Source organism: Callorhinus ursinus, unplaced genomic scaffold (assembly GCF_003265705.2).
Source record: "Callorhinus ursinus isolate GAN/ISIS: 27379988/994484 unplaced genomic scaffold, GSC_fseal_2.0 scaffold21, whole genome shotgun sequence".
Classification (NCBI taxonomy): Eukaryota; Metazoa; Chordata; class Mammalia; order Carnivora; family Otariidae; genus Callorhinus; species Callorhinus ursinus.
The window spans coordinates 28,782,355-28,807,733 of record NW_027397083.1 but is presented as its reverse complement, the minus strand read 5'-3'; the positions used below and the strand labels follow the sequence as shown (position 1 = coordinate 28,807,733).

Below are 25,379 nucleotides of genomic sequence, written 5' to 3'. Positions count from 1 at the left end.
ATACATATATTACAAACAAATTTTTAAGAAGGAGGGACTAGGAGATAATGTCCAATATCTTGCTAGTAACTTTTCATGTGCTTTATCAAGTACTGAACAACTATCAGAAGAGAGGGAGCAAATAGTAGTTGGCTCCAGACCTGGAGAGAGCACTTCATGCAGGCTGCTGTCTGTCACTGGGGTTCTGGAACTTGGGTGATTCCAGGGAGCTCAATTTCAAACTACTTTTAAAGTCCATATGAGGAATACCATTGAAAGAAAATTCAGTAACTTATTTGTACCATTAGGATAAATACTCAGAAAAATAAAAACTTTTAAAAGAAAATCCAAATTGATCTTACATGGCTCCAGTTTTGAAGATAGGGCAAGTATATTCTGCCTTGAGCATCCACATGTTTTCCAACTGAGATTCCCATATTTGCAGTTGGCTTTAAGAAGCAAATGGGGGGAGCAAAAGGGTGGGAATCCAAAATCCACAAACAAATTGGTATGTTATATGTATTACCTATGTGAGACAAAATAAACACATTTTCAAACAATGATGAAGCATACACATTATATTTATGGTACAGCTAGGTGGTATTTTAAGACATGTAGTCTAGTCAAGTGTATATATAAAGGATTCATATAAATCAAGGCCTACTTCTCCATTTTCATGTTCCCGTTAAAGCACCAGCATAACACTTGAAGAAATTTAAGACAATGACCAGCTCATCCAATTCAACTCAATAAATATTTACAGGACCTACTGTGCCAGGAATTTGGGATACAACATCTTCTCTATGTAACTTTCTTTGCTCCACCCAAGCAGAGCTATTGCACCTTTCTTGAAAGGCAGTGGATACTTCTATTTTTATACTTATTCTGCATTGAAGTAATTTGCCTACAGGTCTATGTTTCCTTTCACATTGTAAACTTCCAGAGGATTATGTATTATTCATTTCTATATCACCTGCACCAAGTATAGTGCCTAACATACTGGCTGACAATAAAGGTTTCTTATATAAATAAGAGTGAATGAATAAACAAATGAAAAATGAATCAATCAACAAAGATGAACTCAATACATTTGATACTGACCCTAAAGTTGCTCATTAAGTGCAAATGAGCTGGGTTAGATACATAGAAATTGGAGCTGAAAATGACCCTAACAGTGACCTTGTCCAGGGGTTCTTAAATTTCGGTATACTGAGAAACAGGAACTTGAGCGCACGCTCTTCCAGTGTTAACCACCTACATATATCATGCCTACCAAGAGCAAAAATCTCTGACGGCCCTGGAGGCCAGGAAGCCCAAAGCTAAACCTAATAAAAGTGTAAAAACTAAACTTAAACTAGAAATCTGATCAATTACCTTAGCTGTTCAATTGTATTTCCTGATAGTCATTCCTGCTTTCATAGTCTTACTGCATGTCTTTCACTGTATTTATGAATACAGCTGTTCAGGAGCAAGAATGCCTAGGTTCAAAACCTAGTTTCACCCATGACTAGCTATATGATTTTAGGCAGGTTCCTTAGCTTCCCTGTGCCTCAATTCCTTCCTCTATAAAATGGAAATAATACTTCCTACCCCATAGGGTTGTTGTGAGGATGAAATTAGTTAAGGTATGTAAAATTCTTAGAATGGTACATGACATGGTAAGTACCATGAAGGATTGGCAATTTTTGCAATTTACTTCAAACCCATTTTGGAAGTAGGCCAGGTCTAAATAAAAAGTTTTATTTTGCACTGCATTCCTTTTCTTACTAAGGAAATCTTCCTTCCACTGACAGCTACTTTTCTCATCTTGCTTCCCCCTTTAAAGATACAAGGATACTCAGCCCTGTCTCACATTAGAAGCCCTTAAGAAACTTGGAAATATACCAGTATCCAGGCCACTCACCCAAAGTTTCTGATTCAAGAGGATGGGCTGTGGATAACATTTTTTAAAATCTTCCCATGTAATTCTAATGTGCAGGTAGGACTGAAAATCAGTACATTATAGAAACATCCTAATACTTGTGGGTCTGTTATTTTATATCAGTAGTTCTCAGAACCACACTCCTCTTCTCCTTTTGTCTAAGTCTTAAAACAATTTTTTAAATTGAGATACAATTGACATATAACATTTTAGTTTCACTGTATAATGCAATGACTTGATATCTGTATATACTGCAAAATGATTACTACAATAAGTCTAGTTAACATTCGTCACCATAGTGTCTAAGTATTTACAATTTCGGTATAGGCATAGCAATTAATCCATAGATAATTCTATGATTATAAAGTCATGTGATCATAGCACCACAAAGCGACTGACAGGTACTGAGACACACCATCAAATTACTCCAGAAGTACTCTGTCGAATATTATATACTCTCTAGAGTAGTGTTTTTCAAATTGTGGTCACGATAATTAGGTCACAAAATTAAGATAGTGGGCTGCAAACAATATCTTAAAATGGAATTGAAAATAAAATAAAATATATGACAGGTAGTATGGTGTTTCATATATATATGCATATAATGTGTGTGTGCACACACGCATGTGTACGCTAGCTATGTATATAAAAGTATTTCTTATTGTGTGTCACAATCAAAACATTTGAAAGCCACTGTTCTAGGCCATGCAAATTTTTCTGTTTCATAATATAGTTGTAGTAGGCCAGATCCTGATGGTGCCACTTTCTGTGTTAATCACTACACATTAAAGGAAAGAAATGTCTATTGATGGTATCTTTCTAATTGATCAAGGATCTGCTGCCTCCCTCAATGCCCCTCCCCAGCAGCGTCCCTGCATTTTAATAGCCCATGCTTGGCAAAGCAACTGGTGAGCCTGATTCCCGTGTCTAACTGGTAAGATTCACTACTGGTGTTCTGTTCTCTTCTTCCCTCCTTCTTTCCCATTCTTTTCTGTCAGCAAATGCCCTGCCTCCTACCCTGCCCATTTAGCTTTCAGTAATTCATTACCGAAGAGTCAGAACTCCTGGAAGAGTCCTCAGATCTGAAGTAATTATATCATAAAAATATAATTTAAGTTAGCTGTAAATAAAGTTCAGATGGGTATCATCTTATTAAGATGAATACACATCCCTAAAGAATGAATGGATGAAGAAAAAGTGTCATCACAACCTTGACACCATCTTGGAGAGATAATAAGAAATAATCTAGAAAATGTCTGCAGGTATACATAAGGAAATATCAATGGAAGATTCATCAGGGAAATAGGACTGGGTGGGAAGTTAGTTACAAGCTTAACTTCCTCGTTTCTCAGTTGTTTACTTTTTTTAGCATGAGTATATATTATTATACTAATAAAACTAGGAACTGAAAGAAATATATATATACATATATATGTATATATATAAAAGGCAGACAAATAATCACGGTCAACATTTATTAAGCTTCTATTATGTGCCAGGCATTATGCCAAGAGCTTATTTATAGTAATTCATTTAATCCTCATAGTTCTAGAGTGAGGCTCTATTGTACCATTTTACAGATGAGAAAGATAATACATTCTGACCTTCTGATCAGCAGGAAATAAATAGTGTGGATCACACTGAATTGATATAATTCTACTCAAAAGCAAAGAAAAAAAAGAGTGTACTGCAAAAATAAAGGTACTGCAGGTACTGTTACTACCTTGGAAGACCCAGTTTAAGAAGCAATGAAATAACTCGTTGGCTCTTGGAGATGCAGAATGCCGACGAGGGACATCATACCAATGATATTAAAATAAGTTCAAAATAAAATAAAATAAGTTTTATGCCCTCCTCTTACTTCCCCACACTGTCCTTGAAACGGAAATGCTACTAAGCAGTGATTCATTTAAATTCATGAGCTTCTCTGTTAATATGTAACTACCCTTGACATCATTGGGGTGGGTAAGAGTTGGGAACGAATCAATCAACCAGTCATTGGGGTGGGCAATAATTCTCTCTCTCTCTCTAACATCTAATCATAATAAATGCAGAACACAAGCAATGGGGAACAGGCCTGAGTAAGGTTCCCTAGGCAGCCAGAAAAGAGTCTGAGAGCTTGGCAGGAGAGGAGCAAGGAGGAAAATAAAAATCAGTTCTGCAATTTCTGCAGAACTCACTGCTATCTACTTTCATCTCCAACCACATTCCTATGTATAAAAACCAAATTCCTATGCATTTCCTGTGCTAAAGGAAGTGTCATGGTGGGACATGAACAGAAGCAGAATAAAACATGAGGGCACCCCAGCCAACGAGTCATCATGGAAGGGAAGAAATTAAGAAGGGTTTTTAACAGTCTAGGGACTACTGTAATGAAGCACATATTTTGAAAAAAGTCCCCCAAAATTTAGCTTCTTGGTGTCTTTTGAGCAGTGTATTCCCACAGTACACTGCTGAATCTTTTGTAAAGGAGCAAACTCCACTGTTCTCTCCCCATTTGTTTTCAGATCCTCCTCAGCCTTTTTTTCAGGGCACCTCCTCTCTCGTATGCCCAGCAAATTCATTTATTAGTCAGTAATCAAATAAACAAACTCAATCATTCAATAAATATTTATCGAGCATTTTCTATAAACACAGCACGGTGTATTAGTGATTCTGGAAAATACCCTCCTGGGATTATTTGCATTTTAAAAGAGGAATAAATTTTTAGTTGTGGAATTTCAGGCACCCTTTCAGAGAAGTCTATTAGAACCAATGCTTCACTGGTGTTCTTTACATCATACTATATAAGCAATCACCTACGATACCTATCTGAAAGATTAGTCCTGTTGAACACTGATAGAAGTAGGTCTGAACAAATAGGAAGAGTTAAGTATAGGGGAGCTAGTGATTTTTTGTTTGTTTTTTGGGGCAAACACTTAATTATTTTAACCCGTCAGGCCACCTGAAAATATGTTGCTTTCTTTGAGCTCTCATGGCCCCAAATTTCCTACTGGAGTTTCAAGTTATAGCCTGATACCGCTGTGTGGTCTTAGGTAAATCACCTGACGAGGCTAAGACTCAGTTTCACCCACAGAATGGGGACATCATACAGGCAGAAAGGGAGAGGAACAAAACATTGATGTAATGGAGAAAAAGGTGTGATCCTTGCATTTTGCTATGGAAAGCAACAAGAACTCTCCCTAAGAGCAGGCCTATGTCTGTGTAGGGGCCCAGGGCAGGTTGCCCAAGATGGGCCACTTTGGCATAAAGATTATCTTGAGCTAAAAGTAATCGAATCCAGCAGATGGAGGAAAAGCTCTCTGCCTCCCTCTCAAATGCCTGTATTTACACTGGAACGAAGAGCCTCTACCAGGAAGAGAGCTTTTAAGAGAAACTCCCCTTTACCTAAAAAACTTACCTGCATAATAGGGCAACCTTTATTTTTCCAAGCATCTCCTTTTCCTTCTTGCTAATGGTGTTTCTCCCTTTTGTGTCCACAGGCCCCTCCCCTCTCCTTAGCTCATATAAGCTTCATGTTACCTCACTGTCTTTGGAATCTCATGTCTGTGTGCATCCCCCATACGTATGCCGATTTAGTCTGAATTTCTCCTCTGCATCTGTCTCATGTCAATTTGATTCTAAGTCCAGCTAAGGGCACAGGAAGGTCTTCCTCCCCGACATCTGTCTTACCCTCCTCTGTATACTATCCCGTAGCAGAGTAGTGGGCACAGAACTGACACTCAGTATTTATTGAACTGAATTGAATTTATTGATATTAATCTAGGCCACAGACTAGACAGGACAGCATTCTGCTATATCCAATAAGGTTCTGTATCGATCATATACATGTGAAAATACTTTGAGAACGTTATGGAACTAAACAAATATAAGTTCTTGTTTAATGGCTCTTTTACAAAATATCCACATTTTCTCAACTGCCACACTTACCCTGATACATCACAGGAATAGTGCCAGTCAAATTCAGCAGGTCTTTCTGGGAACTATCTTTGAACACTGGAAGAAGAAAAGAGCCCCAAAATGTGCACTTAAAAGTAGAAAAAACAGTATTAAAGTTTGTGCATGCACATACATACATACAGAAGCACACGTAATTTCTAAAGTTCATCATCTAGGAATCTATAAATATGTTGACAAGGGGGAATTACTAGATATTTTCTTAGAAAGCCAAGAGGACAGCTGAAAGCACACAGGGCTTTGGTACAGAAATCCCAGGTTCTAGGCCTACTTTTCTCACTCAGACACATGCAATTTTTGGCTACTTCAATCTCTTTGACCTTCAGTTTCATCGTCTATAAAATAAAGATAGTAAGGCTGCATCATAAAGCTGTCATAAGGGTCAAATGCGATAATGTGAAAACACATCTAAGAAGTTTAGGATTATAAAATGTGGGGGATATTATCAAATAATTGTCACGTGCAACAAATCAGTTATAATCACTTTCAGATACCAGACTATAACTTTATAATCAGAAAAGAAACGTTAGCTTTATTTTTTAAAGTGACCTTTTTGGAAGATCACTAATTATCTTCTTCAGTTTCTCTAACTTGATTATTCTCAACCTTTTTTACACTTTCATGTCCCTGAAACTTCGACTTACCCATCAATGACTGAGATACAATGGTGGAGAATTAATGCCCTCATCTCTAAACTGAATATCTGGTTTCAAACTACCCAACTGCCTCGGAAGGTAGTCCTCTTAGTACCTCAGTAACTATCCTACTTAGGCAGTGGGAGGAAAAATTCTAAATAAATTTGACGACCTATTAGAAAGGGAAAAGAGGAAACCAGGCTGACAGAAAATTCAAGGCCAAAAGGGTACATAAGCATAAATGTTTACCTTGAACTATATAAGTGAAAGGTAACAGTGGGTAAAGGGATCATTCCATGGCAAAAACTAAAATGGAAAAGAGCAGTGGAACAGGGGTTATTACTCAGGGACACAGAATAACTTAGAAATGTGGTAGAGAAGCTGTAGGTATAAATATACATTGTCTAATCAAATTATTCAAAAATCCAAAATAGAAGTGATTATGACATGTCTTCAATAATAAAATGGACATTAACAGTATTAATCCTATAGCTTGAGAGTTTAAGGGCCCACCATGGCTCGCTTTCTCTAAATGGAAGAAATGAGAATAAGAACTAACTGGTATGATGATGTTTTAAGTCTATACACGATGAAGAAAGACACTTAAAAGAACAGGCCGTATGCGAACGGAGGGCAAGATAGACATATGTACAAACCTAACTCCATCCCTAACTTGCTGTGTACTTGAGCAAGTTATTTAAACTCTTTGAGGGGTTATGATTCTTACCATAGGTGTCCATAGAATATCTGAAATGTGGGAAAAACATATTTACATTCTTTAGTTCTTCCACAGTGAGATCTCTGAACTTGTACTGAAAAGAGAAAAATGAGAATGGAATAAGAATAAAGCTTTAAGCAGCAGAACAATTACAATTAACCTTTAACAGAACACTCTGCGCTAGGCCCTGGGCTCTGAGTTTTATAAGCGTGAACAGTATGTGATTTAATCCTGTCAATAAGGACCTGATGAAGTAGGTAAAAAAAAAAGACAGGCCATAATAAAAAAGACAATTAACAAGTACGGGAGAGGATGTGGAGAATCAGAACCCCTGTAAACATAAGCTGCACTGTTAGTGAGAAAATGGTGCAGCTGCTTTGGAAAAGTTTGGCAGTTCTTCAAAGACTAAGAATGAAAATACCTTGCTGAGTTAGGTAGCAAGTTAAGGAGTAAAGCCAGAGCTCAAACTCTGGACCTGGGCCTTTCATCACTGAATCAAACGGCCTCCAAATACTTCCTGAAGGCTTAAGAAATAGGGCAGGAGCACCCACGTCACCATTGCTCAAGATCCAAGTCTCATTCTTGAATACCTCATTCACTTGAGACACCTTGAATTTCCCTCCCAACCCTCCTGGTACTTCATCCTGGTTTCAAAGGAAGAACAGACAGCATTCAAGGGTTTGCCGTCCAGGTGAGTGAATTGCCTCCTCATTCATCCAGAAATACTAAGCACCGAGCTACTGTATGACCCCAGAATTCCACTCTGAGGTATATAACCAAGAAAAGGGGAAACATATGTCCATACAAAAAACGTGTGCACTATTGTTCAAAGCAGCATTATTCATAAAAGCCAACAAAAGAAAACAAGCCAAATGTCCATCAGCTGATGAATGGATAAATACAATGTGTATATCCATAAAATGGAATATTCGGCCATAAAAAGAATAAAGAACAGATACATACTACAACATGGATGAACCTTGAAAACGTTATGCTAAGTGAAAGAAACCAGACACAAAAGGCCACATATGGTATGATTTGTATATGAAATATCCAGAATAGGCAAATCCATGAAGCAGAAAGTAGATTAGTGGGTGCCTAGGGTTATGGGGGATTGGGAGGAAATGGGGAATAACTGCTAATAGATTGTTTGCTCTCTCTGAGCCTTAAGCTTTTCATCTGCAAAGGAGACATAGCTCCACCACCTACCAACTTCAACAGGTATGTATGAGGACCTTATGATTAACACATATAAAAGTGAGATATTAAACAAAAACATATACAATAATAAGTACAGAGAAGAAATGAAAAATCCACATAAAGCATATCCAAGTTAGAGAAAGGCCCCCAGGAACAGCTGTCTACAATCTACATTAGAGTCTAGAATGGTACAGAAAATTATAGAGGGAAGGGGAGAAGATCATTTTAAGACGAGAAAGAATTTGGCAAAAGAAAACACCTATGATTATTAACAACTTGAAGGCAGGAATCACCTCTTATTCATCTCTGTATCTCTGTATCTCCCCACAGGGTATGCCTCTGATAAATGTAGGCTGACTGGATGGGAATTAGCAAAGAGGCAGACTTAAATGAGTAGAGTAGAAACAGAAAGAAATTATGATCCATAGGTCTCGGCATCGAAACTAAGAATTAATCAGTATTAACTACAGCAGGGTGAAATGAGGCCCAGATTCAGGGTCCCTGACTCAGTGTAAACAAAAGTGAATGAAATCATCCCACAAATGTACAAAAGGCTACACTGTTGTCACCTGGAATATTTATTATGAATGAAAACAACTTTTGTTTTCTACTCAAAATTATAAGCTGTTTTTTCTAACTTTAATGTCCTGTGAGAATGTGATTAATGGCTACATAGGGATATACACCAGAACTGATTTAATTGCAAAACTGCTATAAAAGTTTGTCAAAACAGGGCAAAAGCTCTCTTGCTTGGGGCTTGAATACCCAAATATCACTACTAGTCAAATACGTGACTTGCCTTTTGACACCTAAAAGAAAAAAGACCTATTTTATCTTTCCTGAAAAAAATGTTCACATCATTTTCACTATATATGAAACAGAGTATCTTCTTAGTATAATATTAAGGCATATATTCCCTTACTGTTCTAATACCACCTAAGAGAAGTCTACATAACATTCTCTAAGGAAATGTGCCTCAGACTATGCCACGTACTTAAAGGGTGCAGGGCATGTCACTAAAGAGGAAAAGTGGCCCGGGAGATTCTAAAACTAAAGCAATTATACTGTCACAAAAGTTAGTAACACTGCGGTGCCTGGGTCACTCAGTCGGTGAAGCCCCGGACTCTTGATCTCAGCACAGGTCTTGACCTCTCAGGGTTGTGAATTCAAGCCCCACATTGGGCTCCATGCAGGGCATGGAGCCTACTTAAAAAAAAAAAAAAAGTCAATAACACTGAAAAATTGAGAAGTTACTAAAATTTTAACTTTATTTGCTAGATTATGTTTATTTAGTAGACTTATATTTAGGAAGAGTGTGTAAGAGTACTCTTATATGATATATGCTGGATGTAGGACACATTGAGGAATACTTTGTGACATCATTTCATTAAAAAACCTAACTGGAACATATCTTACAGATCAAGTCCAATCTTATTCTGTGAGTGAGCAAATCTAGGTTAAGCTACCCGTCCAAGATAATTCAACTAGTGATGTGGGAACCACGTACTTCTGAAATAGGAATGAGGGAACCAGATAATTTTTCTAAACTTAATATTTATATTTTTAAAATATTTTATTTATTAGAGAGAGAGAGCGCACATGTGCACGTGCAAGCGGGGGCAGGCGGCGCAGGTAGGGGCAGGGGGAGAGGGAGAGAGAATCCCAAGCAGATGTCCCCATTGAGCATGAAGGCTGAGTGTGAAGCCTGATACGGGTCTCAATCCCACAACCCTGAGATCATGACCTGGGCTGAAATCAAGCGTCAGATGCTTAACTGAGCCACCCAGGCACCCCTAAACTTAATATTTAATACAAACTGAAGAATACATACATATGTGTATACACACACACACACACACAGAGACACAAACATATACACTAATTCTGAAGAATAAACACCCATGCACCAACCTGCTCACATATGATCCAGATTAGTAATGTCCAACAAAACTTTCTGCCATGATGGAAAAGATCTGTATGTGAGGGATCTAATATAGTAGTCACAAGCCACATGTGCCTACTGACAATTAAAATGTGGCTAGTGTGAGGGGCGCCTGGGTGGCTCAGTAGTTAAGCGTCTGCCTTCGGCTCAGGTCACGATCCCAGGGTCCTGGGATTGAGTCCCGCATCGGGGTCCCTGCTCGGCGGGAAGCCTGCTTCTCCCTCTCCCACACCCCCTGCTTGTGTTCCCTCTCTCGCTGTGTCTCTCTCTGTCAAATAAATAAATAAAATCTTTAAAAAAAAATGTGGCTGGTGTGACTGAGAAACTCAATTTTTAATTTTATCTAATTCTGACAAACAGTCACTTGTGGCTACTGGATACTGTATTAGACAGCACAGACCCCTCCAATACCAATTACATCCGTCTGAGTGCCCCTCTCACCCATTCAACTGCCTCCCTTTAACATGTATTTACATTCCTCTGCTTTCATCTCCTGGATTTACATTCCTCTGCTTTCATCTCCTGGTTTTATCACACATGCATGTATATCCCTAAACAACACACTATTGTTTGTTTAGTTTTTGTTTAATTTTAATTTTGTTGGCTTTATCAAATTATAATTTTGCATTTAACTTCCAACTCTTTTCACTCAATATGTTTCTAAGATTCATTTGTATTGTTGCATGTTGCAGCTCATTTTCACTGCCACACAGTAATGTTTCCCATTGTGTGAATATATAACAAATTATCCTTCTTTCTGTTAATGCACATTTGGGTGGTTTCTAATTTTTAGTTATAGATAATTCTGCAAATGTCTGTTGCTTGAATTCTCTATGGTATCTACTAGATGTAGAAGGGATATAAATCACACATAATCAAATTAACAAGGACAAATTGTTCTCCAAAATGGTTAAATAACCATTTAACCACCAGCAGTGTTTAAAAGTCCCATTCATCCACATCCTCCACATCATTTCAAATTATCTTAATTCATGCTAATCTAATGAGGGAAAAATTATAAAGTTCTTTTTCTACTCTCAACATTTCTTCCCACCGAACAATAGGTCATGCTCCCCTCATTAAAAAACTTGATAGAGAGGTTCTGTGAAGAGGAGACACAAAGGCTGTAGTCCTAAGCATACTTCTCTTCCTACAAAATTTATACCTGTCCCAGTAGATAAAATCATTCAGATCAATTAAATAAACACTTTCAGTCATGAGGCTTCATCACCTCGCACAGATGTGCAAATTGCCCCAACTAAGACAAATCCAAAAAAAAAAATGGCATGCATGTATGGTTTTTGCATGGAGAAGTCTTAAGGAAGCATTAAGAATCACTTAACTAGAAAGCCAGCGAAAGGGGGGTTGCCTCAGAATGTACACTGGTGGGAAATCAAAGAGCCTGGACCAAGAGCCCGGACTAACCTGGAAACTGGTGCTAGACATGCCCCAGAAATGTAGGTTAGACTTCTGGGTCAGGCCTTAAAAACCTTTCAAACGTTAAGAGGATCTCTTCTGGGCCTGCAAGCCCCGTTTTTCACTCCTATATCTACTCAAGTCTTTCATTCACAGCACAGTTATTTAGCACCTCCGCTGTGGTCAGGCACAGTGCTAGGGAAGGGAACACAACAGCACCGTCTCTGCGGTGAGTACACCGCATGAGTAAATAAATCATTGTAAATAAAATAATTACTCCACAACGTGATAATCCAGACTTCTGAAAGCAAGCTGAGCGAAGGGCGTGATTCCATCCTGCAGGGAGTGACATCTGAGCTGAGTCTCAGAAAGAAGAGATTGCAGGTCAAGAAAAAGGGGGCAGGCCGTAGCAGCAGAGAGAAAGGCGTGGTTAAAGGCACAGGCGAGGGCTGGGAGCTGTTTTGAGAACCAGAGACGCTGGTGGCGTGAGAGTGTCTCCCTCCGGGTGGAGGCCGCGGGCCTCGGACTCGTGGGCGGAGCCACAGGCCCCGCCGCGGGACTGAGGACTCGGGAGGGAGAGACCCGCAGCCTCCCGGGGGCCACTCCCCGCAACCGGCTTCAGGCCAGCCCGCCTCCGCTCCAAACCCCGGGACGAACCGGGGAAACGCCTTGACGAGGCAGCCCGGCCCCGACACCCCGGCGCCCCTGACCCGGCCCGGTGGGCTGCCCGCACCTTGCCCAGTAGCCGTCTGAGACCCTCGCAGTCGAACTCCATCTCCATCCACGTCCCGGAGCCAGGTTCTGCGACTCCAGCCCGTGGACCTCCTTCCGTGCCCACCTCTGGACGGAGGCCGCCGAGGTCCAACGCCTCCCGAGCGGTCCAAGGCCACGCCCCTTCCCCGGCTCGAAAGTCCGCCCGCGTCCAACGCCCAGGATCAGCGGCAGCTCCGCCGGGGATTCGGACCAGCGCCCCAGAGTGGACCCTGAGCGCGGTCGGAAAGGCGTTAGCGCCCCGGGGCCACGACCCGGCTTGCTGGAAGGAAACTTGGGGACATCTGTAAGGAGAGGAATAGGAAGGACCCGAGGAGAAGCAGTAAAGGAGGTAGAAGCAACTCGCGCTGTTTTGGAAGAGAGTTTCTAGAAGGGTGTGTGAAATTCAGCAGAGTATCGAGAAAGATCAAGACCAAAAATTATAGTTAGATTTAGGAAGGAAGAGGTAACGGGACTTCAAAAGCAAATTTTCAGGAAGCTAGAAAGGGAAAATGGAGTCAGAAGGAGCTTTGTCGAAAAACTGGGAGATTGTGAGGGTTGGTGCAGCGTGCGGGGAGGAGTTGCCTTTTTTTTTTTTTTTCAAAGGAGGGGCGCCATAACTGTTGGTGGCACAGAGGGAAAAGCTAGATCAGAAAAAGAGTTTGAGAACAAGAGAAGAGGTAGATTGGTGGATAAGATCGTCCACATAGAGAAGACGAAGAGATGCAGTTTGCTGGCTTTGTTTGGTCTCCTTGACTTGTGATTTACTTACTTGCTTTATCCCTGATTTGAGCCACTGGGCTTAAAAAGTCGCAGAAGATGGATATTCTGTCAGGAGGATGGGTAAGCAAGACGGTGATTGTATTTACAGGGAAAGCCAGAGGCAGGAATGCTGTGACTCAATTAGGAGAAGAGAATAACGGCTGTAAAGGGTATTTATTCATTCGACAAACTTTTGTTGAGCATTGACTATTTGCTAGATCTTTTTCTAGGTTTGAGGATACAGCAGCGAACAAAATAGGCAAAAATATCGGTTGTCCTAAGGCTGTCATTCTTTTATTAGGAGAAGAGCAAAACAATACGTAAATAAGTAAATTAGATCATATGCTGGAAGGTAATTAAGTGTTGTGGGGAATAAATTTTTAAAAGGCAGGGTAAGGAGATCAGGGTAGGCCTCCTTGAGAGGTGAGAGATTAAGTGTTCTATATTAGAGGGCATTCAAAGCAAAGTCCTAAGACAGGTGTGAGCTCAAAACAGCCAACTGTGGCTGGAGTACAATGAAGTAAGAGGTGAGGAAACAGAAGTAGGCTAAGTCAGAGAAATAAGGGGGAAGCCACAGATGGGTTAGGGCTGTGATTCTTCCAGTGTGGCCCCCAGACTCACAGCCTCAGCATCACCTGGAACTTGGGAAAAGTACAGATTCTAAGACCCCATCCCCAGACTTACAGAGTCAGAAACTCTGGGGGAGGGGAGGTCCAAGTGATCATTTTTGACAAACCTAGTGATTCTAATGCATGGTGAAGTCTGAGAATCACTGTGGGGCCTTTGTAGACATTTGGGACTCTGGCTTGTCAATGCCATCCAGCCAGAAGAGCATCAGGAACACACCCACCCTTAAACAAGTTGGGTTGATTACTCTTTGCAGTGAGGGAGCAGATGCTGTGGAAAACCACTGGGACTGCTCAGTCCAGGAGTATGAGAAAGACCTATTATAGGATTGGGGCTTTGGGTGACAAGGGGGAGGGTTTAATGAAGTGAACCTTCACTTTGGATTGGGTGCTGTCAGAAAGCAGAGCCAGTTCTGTGATTGGATAGCTCAATAAATAAATATACATTGGGCAAACTGGAACAAGGATAAAGCAGTAATTGGTAAAGAAGCAGCAGTCACTCATATTAGCAGAGAGAAGAGGATGTTTGGTATTTCATGGACTGCACAGGGACCTTTGGTTTGTCTCTGCTTAGACAAAATCATGAAGTGGCCTTATTTGGTCTCATTTTATCGTGGTCTGAGTGACCCTGTCTGGTGTTTGTGTTCTGTGAGATTGTTTCATCCAGCAGAATAACATAGCCTAGCCATGAGTGCCGGGTCAACTTCTAACAACACGGAGACCTTCCTGGCTGGGTCAGACCAGTTCCCAGATTTTGGGGGCTGCTTTTTTCTTTCTTAGGCTTTTACTCTGAGAGAAAGAGGAAGCCACTGGAAGGTTTTGAACGGAGAAGTAATGTGACTGAGTCTTAAAAGAATAGGTCTGACTGCTGCCTTGTAAAGAGACTGGATGTGGGGCGAGAGAGGGAGCCAGGAGAGAAGGTAGGAGGGGAGAAGATTGAAAGATAAGAGGCCTCTGAGAGCACCTCAGGCAGATAAACAAACCTAGGAAATGATGGGACTTCCAGGGCCTCTAAGATCTAACATACCCTGTCAGAAATCCAGTAATCAACGAAAAGACACCACATTAGAAGTGAGGCCTGAACAAGGTTCTTCATTCTTTGATGGAAGAATCGTTTATGGAAGATGCCTTCCATTCAAACAGCTCATTCTCTTCTGGTTTAGTCACAACGAATGACTTATAGGCCCTGTGAACACTTTATGCCTCTCTCTCTCTCTCTCTCTGTCTCTGTGTGTGTGTGTGTGTGTGTGTGTGTGTGTGTGTGTGTGTGTAGCCATCATTTCCTGTGTGGAAGGTACATTGCTAAGTGCTTTATGTGGTTTATCACAGTTAATCTTCTCAGAACACTATGACCCCTGATGAGGAAACTGAGGTTTGGGGTTGTATTACCTATTTCCTTGTTTCTGAGATCCTGTTGAGTAAGAGATATATTACTGACAAAGTTTTGGGAGAGAAAAGATTACAGAATTAAATACAAATACGAGTTTTAATACTTACACCTGTTTGAAAAGAGCTAAAATGTGAAAAAGTATGCACCTTAAAATAGAGGATATATGGTATAATTGGCTCCATTTTACAGATAGGGAAACCAAGACTCAGGTTAAATTGTTGCATAAGGTGGTGTCAGAGACCATTGTTCCTTCTCTGTGCATTTTGCTCCTTCCCTGTGTGTGAAATTAGCAACCACATCCAGAATTTGGCATTATTACATCCTGTAACCTAACCAGGCTGAAATATTCACTTTTCCTCAAGTATGTCATGTTTTCTGTGCTTCATGCTTTAATGCCCTGCCTGGGATATTTTATTGTACCAGACTACTTCCATCTCTTCCCCTCTTTCTGTCCCCAAAGACTGTAAGGTCCTGACAGATGGCTGTCAAATCTCATTTATAAATATCTGTATTCCCAGTGCCTAGCATGCTTGAATTTATGCATGTCTTCATTCTTCTGATATTTGGTAATTTTGCTGAATGAATGGTGTTAAGGTGCCCAAAGCCATAGGGAGAAGATGGTATAGTGTACTAGTTCTCAGCCTTATTAGAGTTTCAGACTTTAAAAAAAAAAATCTGTTGGAAGATACAGACCTGCTCCAGAAAAATGTACATGCCAACATATGCAGTCCATTTTGTGTCCAATTTCAGCAGTGTTCAGGGATCCACTGAAGCCCATCCTCACACCCTGGTTTAAGAAACTCAAATGTAGTTAGTGGGAGCATAATTTGCTACAACCTTTGGGCAAAGTAATCTGACACACCTTTGACTCTAAAACCCTACTTTTGGAAATTTGTCTTACCGAAATAAAAGTACCCAAGACACAGGTACAAAGATGTTAATTAAATTAAAAGGAAAAAAGATCCCCAAACTAAGAAATGGGAAAAGTGTATATTCTGCATCTTTGTTTGCAGCTTGAGAAAAGTCACAACAATGGCTTGTTTTTAAAATAAGAATTTTTTTCTTGGGGCTCTGCTTCTGACTCTGTTTACACTCTTTGCTTTCATAGTTATTGGTCCTATCAGACATATTGTTCAGGGAGGAAATCCTGGTGTTCCAAATATCAGACAGATGCATCCTTATCATTTACTTCTCTTTTCCCTGATTTCTTTTATTGTGGTAAAACACACGTAATGTACAATTTACCATCGTAACCATTTTTGAGTATACAGTTCACTAGCATTAAATACATTCATAATGTTGCACCACCATCTCTGCCACCCATCTCCATAATGCTTTTCATCTTCTAAAACTAAAACTCTGTATCTATTAAATAATATCTTCCTACTCTTTTCCTCTTCCCAGCCTCTGGCAACTCTATTTTCTGTCTCTATGATTTTGACATCTCTAAGTACCTCACCAGTGGAATAAAATAGATATTCCAGAAATAAATCCTTGCATTCATGGTCATATGACTTTTGACAAGAGTGCCAAGACCATTCAATGGGGGAAGGGCCAGTCTTTTCAACAGATGGTGCTGGGAAAACTGGATATCCATATGCAAGAATGAATTGGACTCTTACCTAACACCATATACAAAAATTAACCCAAAATGGATCATAGACCTCAATGTGAGACCTAAAACAATGCAACTTTTAGAAGGAAACATAGGAAAAAACTTCATGACATTGGACTTGGCAGTGATTTCTTGGATATGACGCCAAGGCATAGGCAACAAAAGAAAAAAAAAATAAGTAAATTAGTCCTCATGAAAATTTAAAAAATATGTGCATCAAAAACCAGTATCCTTTACTTAGATGTATGGAGCTTATGTTGTTCATTGACTGACAGCGTATGCTGCGTCTCAGGCGATCCTGCCACAGACATCCTTTATCTTTTGAAAGACATCCTTTGTCCTTATGAAATGAAATTATAAGCTTTCTTTTCTTATACTAGTTCTGTTTTTGGAAGGATTTGTTATAGCCTCTCCATTTTCATGCTCTATCTGAACTGGCATACTCTTTTTGTCATCTTGCGGCTTTCCCGGTTAACAAGTAAAAACCCGGCAATCCTCAAAAGAAATTTTCTAGGAAATTTTGTTTAACAATCACAGCATTGTTTATTGAGATAAAAAATGGGAGAAAACCTAAATGCACATTGTGCCGTTTATGAACTCATTGTCCTTCAGCTCTGAATCCACCATTCACTGCTTGCTCTGCTGTAACGGACCTGGACCTTGTAAACCTTTTTTCCTTGCTAGTGGGCATGATGTTAGGTTTTATCAATAGAGGGCCTTGGGGAGCTACTGTAGGAGGAAGAAACTTCTCTTCCTGGTTCCAGTGTGCCTTTGTTTCTCCTTGTTCTGCTGTGCAGCTGCCAGTGGCACGTGGGGGCTATCCAGTGGTGCTCACCCCTGTTGACTTTCAGTGGCCTCTCTATGGACTGTTTTCCATTGAGTTTCAATGGCATCCCTGCCACTGAACAGTTTGCCTTGAGTTCTACCACCAGCACCTCACGGGGTAGCTTCCTGGTGTACTCTGCTGGCAGATTCTCAGCAGTGATCAGTGAGCCTCCCAGAAGCCCCTCTGGAGACTTCCTGGCAAATTTCACCAGCATCTAGTGATTCTCTAATTGTCCGGTCTGGCCTGCAGCTGATTGGATTTCTCTACCATCCAGTGGGTGATGGCCACCACTTCTTCAACAAGTTTTGGATCTCAGCTCCGGAGGGGAGGGACTCTTACAAGTTTGTTTCTCCCTTGGGTGCTTTGCCTCAGCCTTAGAGTTGGTAACTGCTCCCTATGTGTGCTGTTTCTGTATAAGTAGAGCTTTCTGCCTTTTCCTTAGTTAATTTCTTGTTCCTAGTTAATAATTCTCTTTATTAAACTTTCTCTATTGAAATTACTGTGTGGTTTCCATCTCTTGACTGATATATTCATCGTTAGGAGAAAGAGGAAATAAATGTGGACTGTTAGGCAGAAATTAAAAAAGGATAAGTTGGATTCCTTTGCATTCTGCCTAGGAAGGATCAACTGCTACAGGAGTCGCCTTCTCTCCATAAACAAGTAGAAAACTGCGCAAAATATATGAAATGATTGTTTTCAGATCTTGCACAAGCAGCAGCACCAGCCTATGAACTTTGAGAGACAGGAAATAAAGGAGATGAACCTTACAATTGCCCCAGCCTACTGTCCGGAAGCGGTTTTCAGACTGCAGCACAATGGGGCTACCCAAACCAAGATTAGTCTTGCTGAGTTGTAAAGAAAGATAGCAGAATACAAAGGAGGCCAGAGTACCAGGAATTTGCAGGATGGGGTCCCGGAGAAAAAGGGATTCCACAGAGAGAGAACTCTGGAGATCTCCATAGGGGTCCTTGTAAGTCTTTGGCTGAGTTTGTCTGTGCATACGAAAACTCCATGAGGCCAGGACAGGAACCACCCAGAAACAGCAGGCCAAACACTTCTTGGAGCTCTCAAAAGGGCTAGAAGTTGTGGAAAATTCCAGATTTGAAAGACTGAACACAATAGGCATCAGAGAGAGTGCCCAGTGGGCATCCGAATGGTCATAGCTCAGTGATGGGGATAATTATCCTCAGAGTAAAAGCTGCTCTTTGCCTACCGTTACAAATCTTAAAACAAGCCTCTGAAGGATCAAACTGATAACCAAACATCCTGGAAAAAAACCCACACTACTGAAAGGAATAGAGCCAAGTCCAGCAGACAGCCTTGTAAAATTCACCATGTTGAACATCCAACCAAAAGTTACCAGGCATTCAAAGAAGTAGGAAAATATCACCCATGACGAAAAGAAAAATCACCCATCAAAACAACTCCAGAAATGATAGAGATGGTAGATTTGCAGATGAAGTCCTTAAAATGTTTATTATCAATCTTATAAAAATGCTCAAAGATGCAAAGGGCATGAACATGATGTGGAAAAAAAATGAAAGAATTTTTTAAAAGACAAATTGAACTTGAAGAGATGAAAAAATACAATGTCAAATGAAAAATTCACTGTATGGGATTCACAGAAGATTAGGCACTATAGCGGAAAGATGAGTGAACTTGAAAAAGAAAGCAATGGAAACTATCCAAAATGAAACACAAAAAGAGACAAAGACTCAAAAATTAACAAGGCCACGTTCACACGGGTTACCGGTCTCGCATGTAATGGAGGTCATAGGGACAGGGAGGCAGAAAAAAATATTTGAAGAAATATTAGCCGGATATTTTCCCAATTTGATGAAAAACCATAAACCCACAGTTCCAAGAAGCTCATCGAATCCCAAATAGAAGAAACATGCAGAAAATTACATAGTCACAGCAAAGTAAAATTGCTGAGAACTAGTGATAAAGGTTTTTTTTAACAGGCACATGATTCAAATACCCCTGCTGGGATTTACCCTAGAGAAACTAAAACTTCGGTTCACACAAAAAACTGTACCCAAAGATTTATAATAATCCAAACTCATAATACCCAAACTGGAAACAACCCAAATGTTGTTTGACAGCTAAATTGATAAACTGCAATGTCCATGCAGTGGGCCATATGTTCATTCAGTAGAACAGGACAAACTGGGGCACCTGGGTGGCTCAGTTGTTAAGCGTCTGCCTTCGGCTCAGGTCATGATCCCAGGGTCCCAGGATCAAGCCCCGCATTGGGCTCCCTGCTCCGCGGGAAGCCTGCTTCTCCCTCTCCCACTCCCCCTGCTTGTGTTGCCTTTCTCGCTATGTCTCTCTGTGTCAAATAAATAAAATCTTTAAAAAAAAAAACAGGACAAACTACTGTACAACATGGATGGATCTTAAAAGCATTATGTTAAGTGAATGAGCCTATAACTCTCTTTATATGAAGTTCTGGAAAATGCAGAAGCAGATAAATGGTTTCCAGGGGGGGCGGGGAGTTCAAGGGAGGAGACCTATCGCAAAGGGGCACAGGGAACTTTTCGAGATGATCGAAATTTTTTTCTCTCTTGATTGTGGTGGTAGTTAGAGATTGACCCATCTTTCAAAACTCATCAGCTGCACACGAAAAAGTAGTGAGCTTTATCATATGTGATTTATACCTCAATAAAGCTTATTATTAAAAAAAAAGGAATGTGTTTAGATTTTTTTATCCATTGACCCAGGAGGATGTCCATGATGTATTGTTGTTAATAGGAGAAAAGCAAGGTGCATAGAGAATAGGTACTATGATCACCGTTAATAAAGCAACACTGAAAAGAAACCCTCTATATCCCTCTCTATGTGTACTGATGTTTGCAAGCTCGTGGAGGATTCTTTGGCAGAAGGGTACACACCAGGCTTGGGTACCACGTGGGGATGGGAATTGGGAGAAAAAAGAGGGGAGATTGTTAAATTTTTCTTATATGTATGCAGGTGGTTTCATGTTTTACCACGAGCACCTATTATTCTCATCATTAAAAAAAGTAATAAAAATAAAAGGGATATCAAAATAACACATAGGGACATGTGTCTATAGAAAGAATTCTGGTGGAGAGAAGGGTCCATTGTGACAGTACAGGGAGGTCAAAGGGGTGAGGATTTTTGTCATTAGACTTGACAAAAAGGAGATCTTTGGTAACGTCTGAGAGCATCTAAGTAGTGGCGTGGGGGCCAGAAGTCAGAATGCGATATATGGAAGAAAGGTAGAGATTGGGAAGAAAGGCTTTAAGTGTGGACCACTTGTTTAAGAAGTTCAGTCATAAAAGGAAAGGAAAGGACTTCTTGTGGCTTCTTGAAGGCCAAGAGAGGAGACCCAGCAGAGAGTTACTGACCAAAGGTATTGAAGAATGGTATAAAATGGTGGTGACAGAGCTCTTGAGATGATGAGGGAGTTGGAGGGACAGAAATAAGAGATGTCTCATTTCCTTAGAATTCAGTTTATTCCATTCACACCCTTCCCAATCCCTGTCGGTAGTCTAAGGAGCCCAGCTTCCTAACGGGTAGCTGGGCCCTGAGTCCTGGCCCTGATCTGGAGCATCAGCCTTGTGACCTAGTGTAAGTCACTTAGGCTCTCTACACTTCAGTCTTCTCCTCAGTAAATGGGCTTGATAATAGTACCTACTTCGTATTGTTGCTATGAGAGAATGCATACAAAAAGCTTAGTTTGCTGCTCAGCTACTGGTCTGGGGGCAGTCTCTCTGACATGTGAGTCTGGGCCATGTGACCAATGATGTCACAATGCCCTACTAGACTCTCAACTTCTCCACTAGGGCGTTGTGGATCCTTTGGAGCCAAGGACTGGAACTGACATGCAAGACCTCTACCAGCTGAGGGTTTCATGAGCACACTCCTTTGCCAAGATCTCCGTGAATAGTCCTTCACTGTGCAGTTGTGTCTTAGACATTGTTTTACTTGTCATGATCGTGCTTGGCTGGATGCTCTTTGTTGGACTTGCATGTTACATGGGTGCATTTCCGGAGTTCATGGTAAGTAATGACCCTGCCTGTGAGTCCCTGGTAGTAGTCAGTCCTGGCTCTGGCTCCCCTTCCCAGCTGGGATTTCCAACCAAAGGGGAAGGATAGTTGAGGTCTCACCACTAATTAGAGGTCATGATGCAATGGGAACAAAGTTAGTTTCCCAGGCTACTTCTCATCCCCTTGGGATAGCTTTAAAGTTCCACCTGTCCCTTGGCTACATAACAGCACTTATCTCAAAGCATTATGGCATTTATAAGGGGTCTGCTGGAGAGGGTGGGTTTCAGGCCAAGTAGATGAGTGGTCGCTGGTAGGAAAGGGAATGTGGTCATTGGTGGGACCTCCCAAGAGCCCTTGCAGCCATACAGAGGCCGTTACCTACTAGGCCAACAAAGAGAACCACTTCTGCCTTTAAATTTCTTTCTGACTCAGCCTCCAACTCTGAAGTGGAAAGAGAAGTGGCCTGTTCAGGAGAACAAAACACGACTGAGGAGCCGGACTTTGGATGAAGACGCACAGCTCTGAGTGAGTGGTCAGTTTGCTGGACTCAACTCCTGCCTTTCCAGAGAACACGGCGACACCCTGAAATCTCAGTGGAGAGTTTATTTCCGCCCGGGAAACAATCAGCTGTCAAAGGGGAAGTGGTTGGAGGTATGTGGTGGGGGAAGAAGACGGCGAGCCCTGCTTTGGGCAGCAGGCCAAGGTTCCAAGATTGGTTAAGCACATCTCCTAGGTATTCTTTTCATTCCCATCTATTAACTTCTTTTCTCACAAACTGTAAGAAGTTGGATGAGTGTTTTCAGCATCCCTTTTGGCAGATCCCAAGACTGGAGGTACCGTGAATGAGTTCAAGCCCTCACTTTGCTCCTCACTGTGTGACCTTGGGAAGGTTGAATCTCTCTAAACTTCACTTTCTTCATCTGCCCAATGGAGACAGCTCAGTATCTTACTATTCTTGGGAGGATTGCATTTGGGAATTCATGTCAAGCATTTGATGCAAAGCATTTACTAAATGCTAATTTAACAACTAAGCAAAATAATGAACTGGACAACAAAGATTTACTGTTGACAATAACCTCAACTATTTACCCAAGGCCATACAGACCAACTCGTTTGTGAAGCTGGGATGCAAGCCTAGGTCTCTGGACCTAATAGCCTCTTGCACTCATTCCACTGAACCAGCCTGCCTCTAGGAAACATGAATACAGTCTCCTTTTAGCAAACATCTCCTGGGGTGCTCACATCCCACTCCCTTTCATTCAGACCTGTTTTTTCAAAGATGTTCCCACTGTTAAAGAAACAAAGTCTTAGTAATAAGCCGGTTACAGGAGCAGGTGTTCTGGGAAGCTACTCTGGACGGCAGGGGCATCAAGTCCCAACCCCAGTGATACTAAGAACAGGGCATGAAGGTTCTTTTTTTTCTCTCCTCCTGCCTCAGAATGTCTATATGAGTATCGACCCAACTCAGACCTTTGTGGGGGTGCGGTTGTGGATGGAGGCACTGGGCACTTGCTTAGCTGAGCCACCTGATCCTGACCAAACCACTGAAACTGTTTTGTGCCTTAGGTTCTCCAACTGTGAAATGAGCATAACAGCCCATCTTCCTTCTCTTCCCTTTCCAGGGAGGTTGTAAGGAAGCATACCCTGCATAATGAGGGTTTAACTGTGGTGTTTCAAAAAATGCAAGATTTTTCTTTTTTAAATAGCCTAGCAATAGTATATAAAGTAATTGCTCACAGCATGCCTAGCCAATCCTCCCAATTAATCCAGGATATTTTTTGTTTTGTTTTGTTTTTTGCATAGCAATGCTTTTTGCATCTGATTGCATAAAACCAATAGTTAATATTTTGATAGGTGATGAGTTAATAAAGATGTGATGCTGGTAGATCCTAACCACGTAGCGTCACCAGTGAACAGGGCCCTTCTGTTAGGGTTCTTTGGCCCCAACACGCCAGGCATCCTGGCCAACTCCCATAGCTACTCACTCTGACTGGTCCCCCCAAGGTCACAAGAGCTGATGTCACAATTGGTGTCTGAGCTCTGCCCCCCAAAGTGGCCATGGCGAGCCATTGCAGTTCAGACTGGACCACAAAGCTCTCCAGCCAGGAGCTGACATGCTGGGCGATCCACCCTCTGGTCTTGAATGAAGACAGCCCAATTCCCAGGACTCAGGAAATAGAACACCACACCTTTCAGAACCACCCATTTTCCCCAGCACACACCACCAGCTGAGCAAGAAGCCCCACAATGATTGTTATCTTATGGTTGCTTCTCATTGCAGGAACCATGTGGAAGGGATATAAGTATCCCCCAGGAGGGGTAAGTATGCTTTCAACTTTGTTCTCTGTTCCTACTTTGGAATGTATTCCCCCAGATCAATGAGCTAAGCATCAAAATCCAACTCCAGTAACTTTAGAAACAAATAGTCTTTTCTTTATTAAGAAAGTGGTTGTAGCTTACATACTTCTATTATCATTCACTATCTGAGAGTTCCTTCTGTCTTTCTTGTCTTTCTTTGATACATATTTTGCTAAGTCTTTAGTCTTACATTCTTCAGTTTCCAAGAACCTAGAAGTGTAGAGGTAGAGATATCTCAGGCCCAGAGTCAAAGCTGTCTGACATGGGTGACCTTGTCTGGTGCTCAGGGGGCCATTTTGTGGGCTCAGGCTTCAGTACCATTTCTTAAATCAGCTCACACCAGCAACCCAGAACTAACTCTCTCCCTTCTTGAGTAAACGGTGGTCGATAAAATGGTTCTGGTGCTAGAGATCTTCTCTCTTCTTGTTAGGCCTTGGATATTTGTTCTTTTTTGGCCTCTTGTCACCTCCCCCATGGCTACACTCCTCTGGCAACTGGGATCAGAGGCATTAAGAGGCAGAATTGGACAGCAAGGAGGGCAATTGCCTCATCCCCACACCCCAGCAAACACTAGGTAAGGCCCACCTGACATACTTTTCTCCCCCCCAGACCCCGGTGGAAATAAGCAAAGATGATCCTGGTGAAGTAATGCAGCTCTGAAGCTCACCTGACCAGCTGTACAGTTTCTGTTGTTGGTTTCGCATAAAGTAATTGCACACTATTTTGTCACATTTTATGTAAAAGGTTACCATACTTTTTAAGATGAAGACTTGGTATTCTGTTAAGCTCGAAACAGGGAGATGGAGGGTGGGGAGGTAGTTGGGGTGGATGAATGTGATTGGGTCCCCTACGTTTCAGTCCCTAAGACTGGCATTAAGACTAAGATACCTCGTTCAATTTGCCCCCTATTTTGCATCCTTAAGGATAGAAATTTTCTAAAGTTCCTTAGACCTAGTTCCCAAGTATAGGCTTTCTCCTGCATCCAGCGTTGAAAAAATGTTACAGAAAAGGCTATTACAGCAACTTTAAGCCTATCCTTTGGGGATACTTCTCTGTGGCCTTTTCACAGCTGTTATCAAGAACCTAAGGCTTACACTGTGTGAGGAAAGGGCTGCATTTTAATATTGGGTGCTAAATTATACATTATTTTAATCCTTAGAATAACCTTCTGGCTTGGCCACTGGCCTCATTTAACAAAATGGCAAAAAATGAAGTTGAGAGGTTCAGGAATCTTACCAGCCCCACAGCTCTGGGTTGCAGAGTCAAGATTA

The 25,379-nt window shown here is 41.2% G+C and overlaps 2 protein-coding genes across 8 annotated transcripts in view; one reads left to right on the top strand and one right to left on the bottom strand.

Moving 5' to 3' along the window:
* The window catches only part of UEVLD (UEV and lactate/malate dehyrogenase domains), a 40,060-nt gene extending 27,435 nt beyond the window's left edge, over positions 1 to 12,625 (bottom strand). For 3 of the 4 annotated variants that reach the window (XR_012381867.1, XR_003209654.2, XM_025878380.2), the window contains exons 1-4: positions 12,502 to 12,625; positions 7,220 to 7,304; positions 5,831 to 5,896; positions 342 to 505 (exon numbers count right to left, since the gene is read on the bottom strand). Coding sequence is in view for 2 of the 4 variants with exons in the window: in XM_025878380.2 (XP_025734165.1) it covers positions 342 to 505; positions 5,831 to 5,896; positions 7,220 to 7,304; positions 12,502 to 12,549 (363 nt within the window). In the remaining 2 variants the exon portion in view is untranslated. Of the gene's footprint in view, positions 1 to 341; positions 506 to 5,830; positions 5,897 to 6,741; positions 6,799 to 7,219; positions 7,305 to 12,501 lie in introns of all 4 variants that reach the window. The other variant, XM_025878381.2, reaches the window with a different exon arrangement.
* Positions 12,576 to 24,829, top strand: MISFA (mitochondrial sheath formation associated). Of its 4 annotated transcripts, none has more exons than XM_025878385.2 (5): positions 12,576 to 12,870; positions 21,547 to 21,762; positions 22,183 to 22,275; positions 24,032 to 24,069; positions 24,539 to 24,682. In XM_025878385.2, exons 2-3 carry the CDS (start codon positions 21,694 to 21,696, stop codon positions 22,273 to 22,275), a joined length of 162 nt encoding a protein of 53 aa, XP_025734170.1. In that variant the 5' UTR covers positions 12,576 to 12,870; positions 21,547 to 21,693; the 3' UTR covers positions 24,032 to 24,069; positions 24,539 to 24,682. The 4 variants fall into 4 exon arrangements, with proteins under 4 accessions (XP_025734170.1, XP_025734168.1, XP_073760981.1 ...); XM_025878383.2 differs by lacking the exon at positions 24,539 to 24,682 and adding an exon at positions 24,718 to 24,829 and having other exon boundaries at positions 12,598 to 12,870; XM_073904880.1 differs by lacking the exons at positions 12,576 to 12,870; positions 24,539 to 24,682 and adding exons at positions 20,912 to 20,979; positions 24,718 to 24,829.
* Positions 24,830 to 25,379: the final 550 nt, after the last annotated feature.

Coding starts and splice junctions, on each gene's coding strand:
- MISFA (XM_025878383.2), top strand. CDS start 21,694: ATGATCGTGCTTGGCTGGATGCTCTTTGTTGGACTTGCATGTTACATG. Junction 21,763..22,182: donor GTGCATTTCCGGAGTTCATG/GTAAGTAATGAC, acceptor TTTCTGACTCAG/CCTCCAACTCTGAAGTGGAA.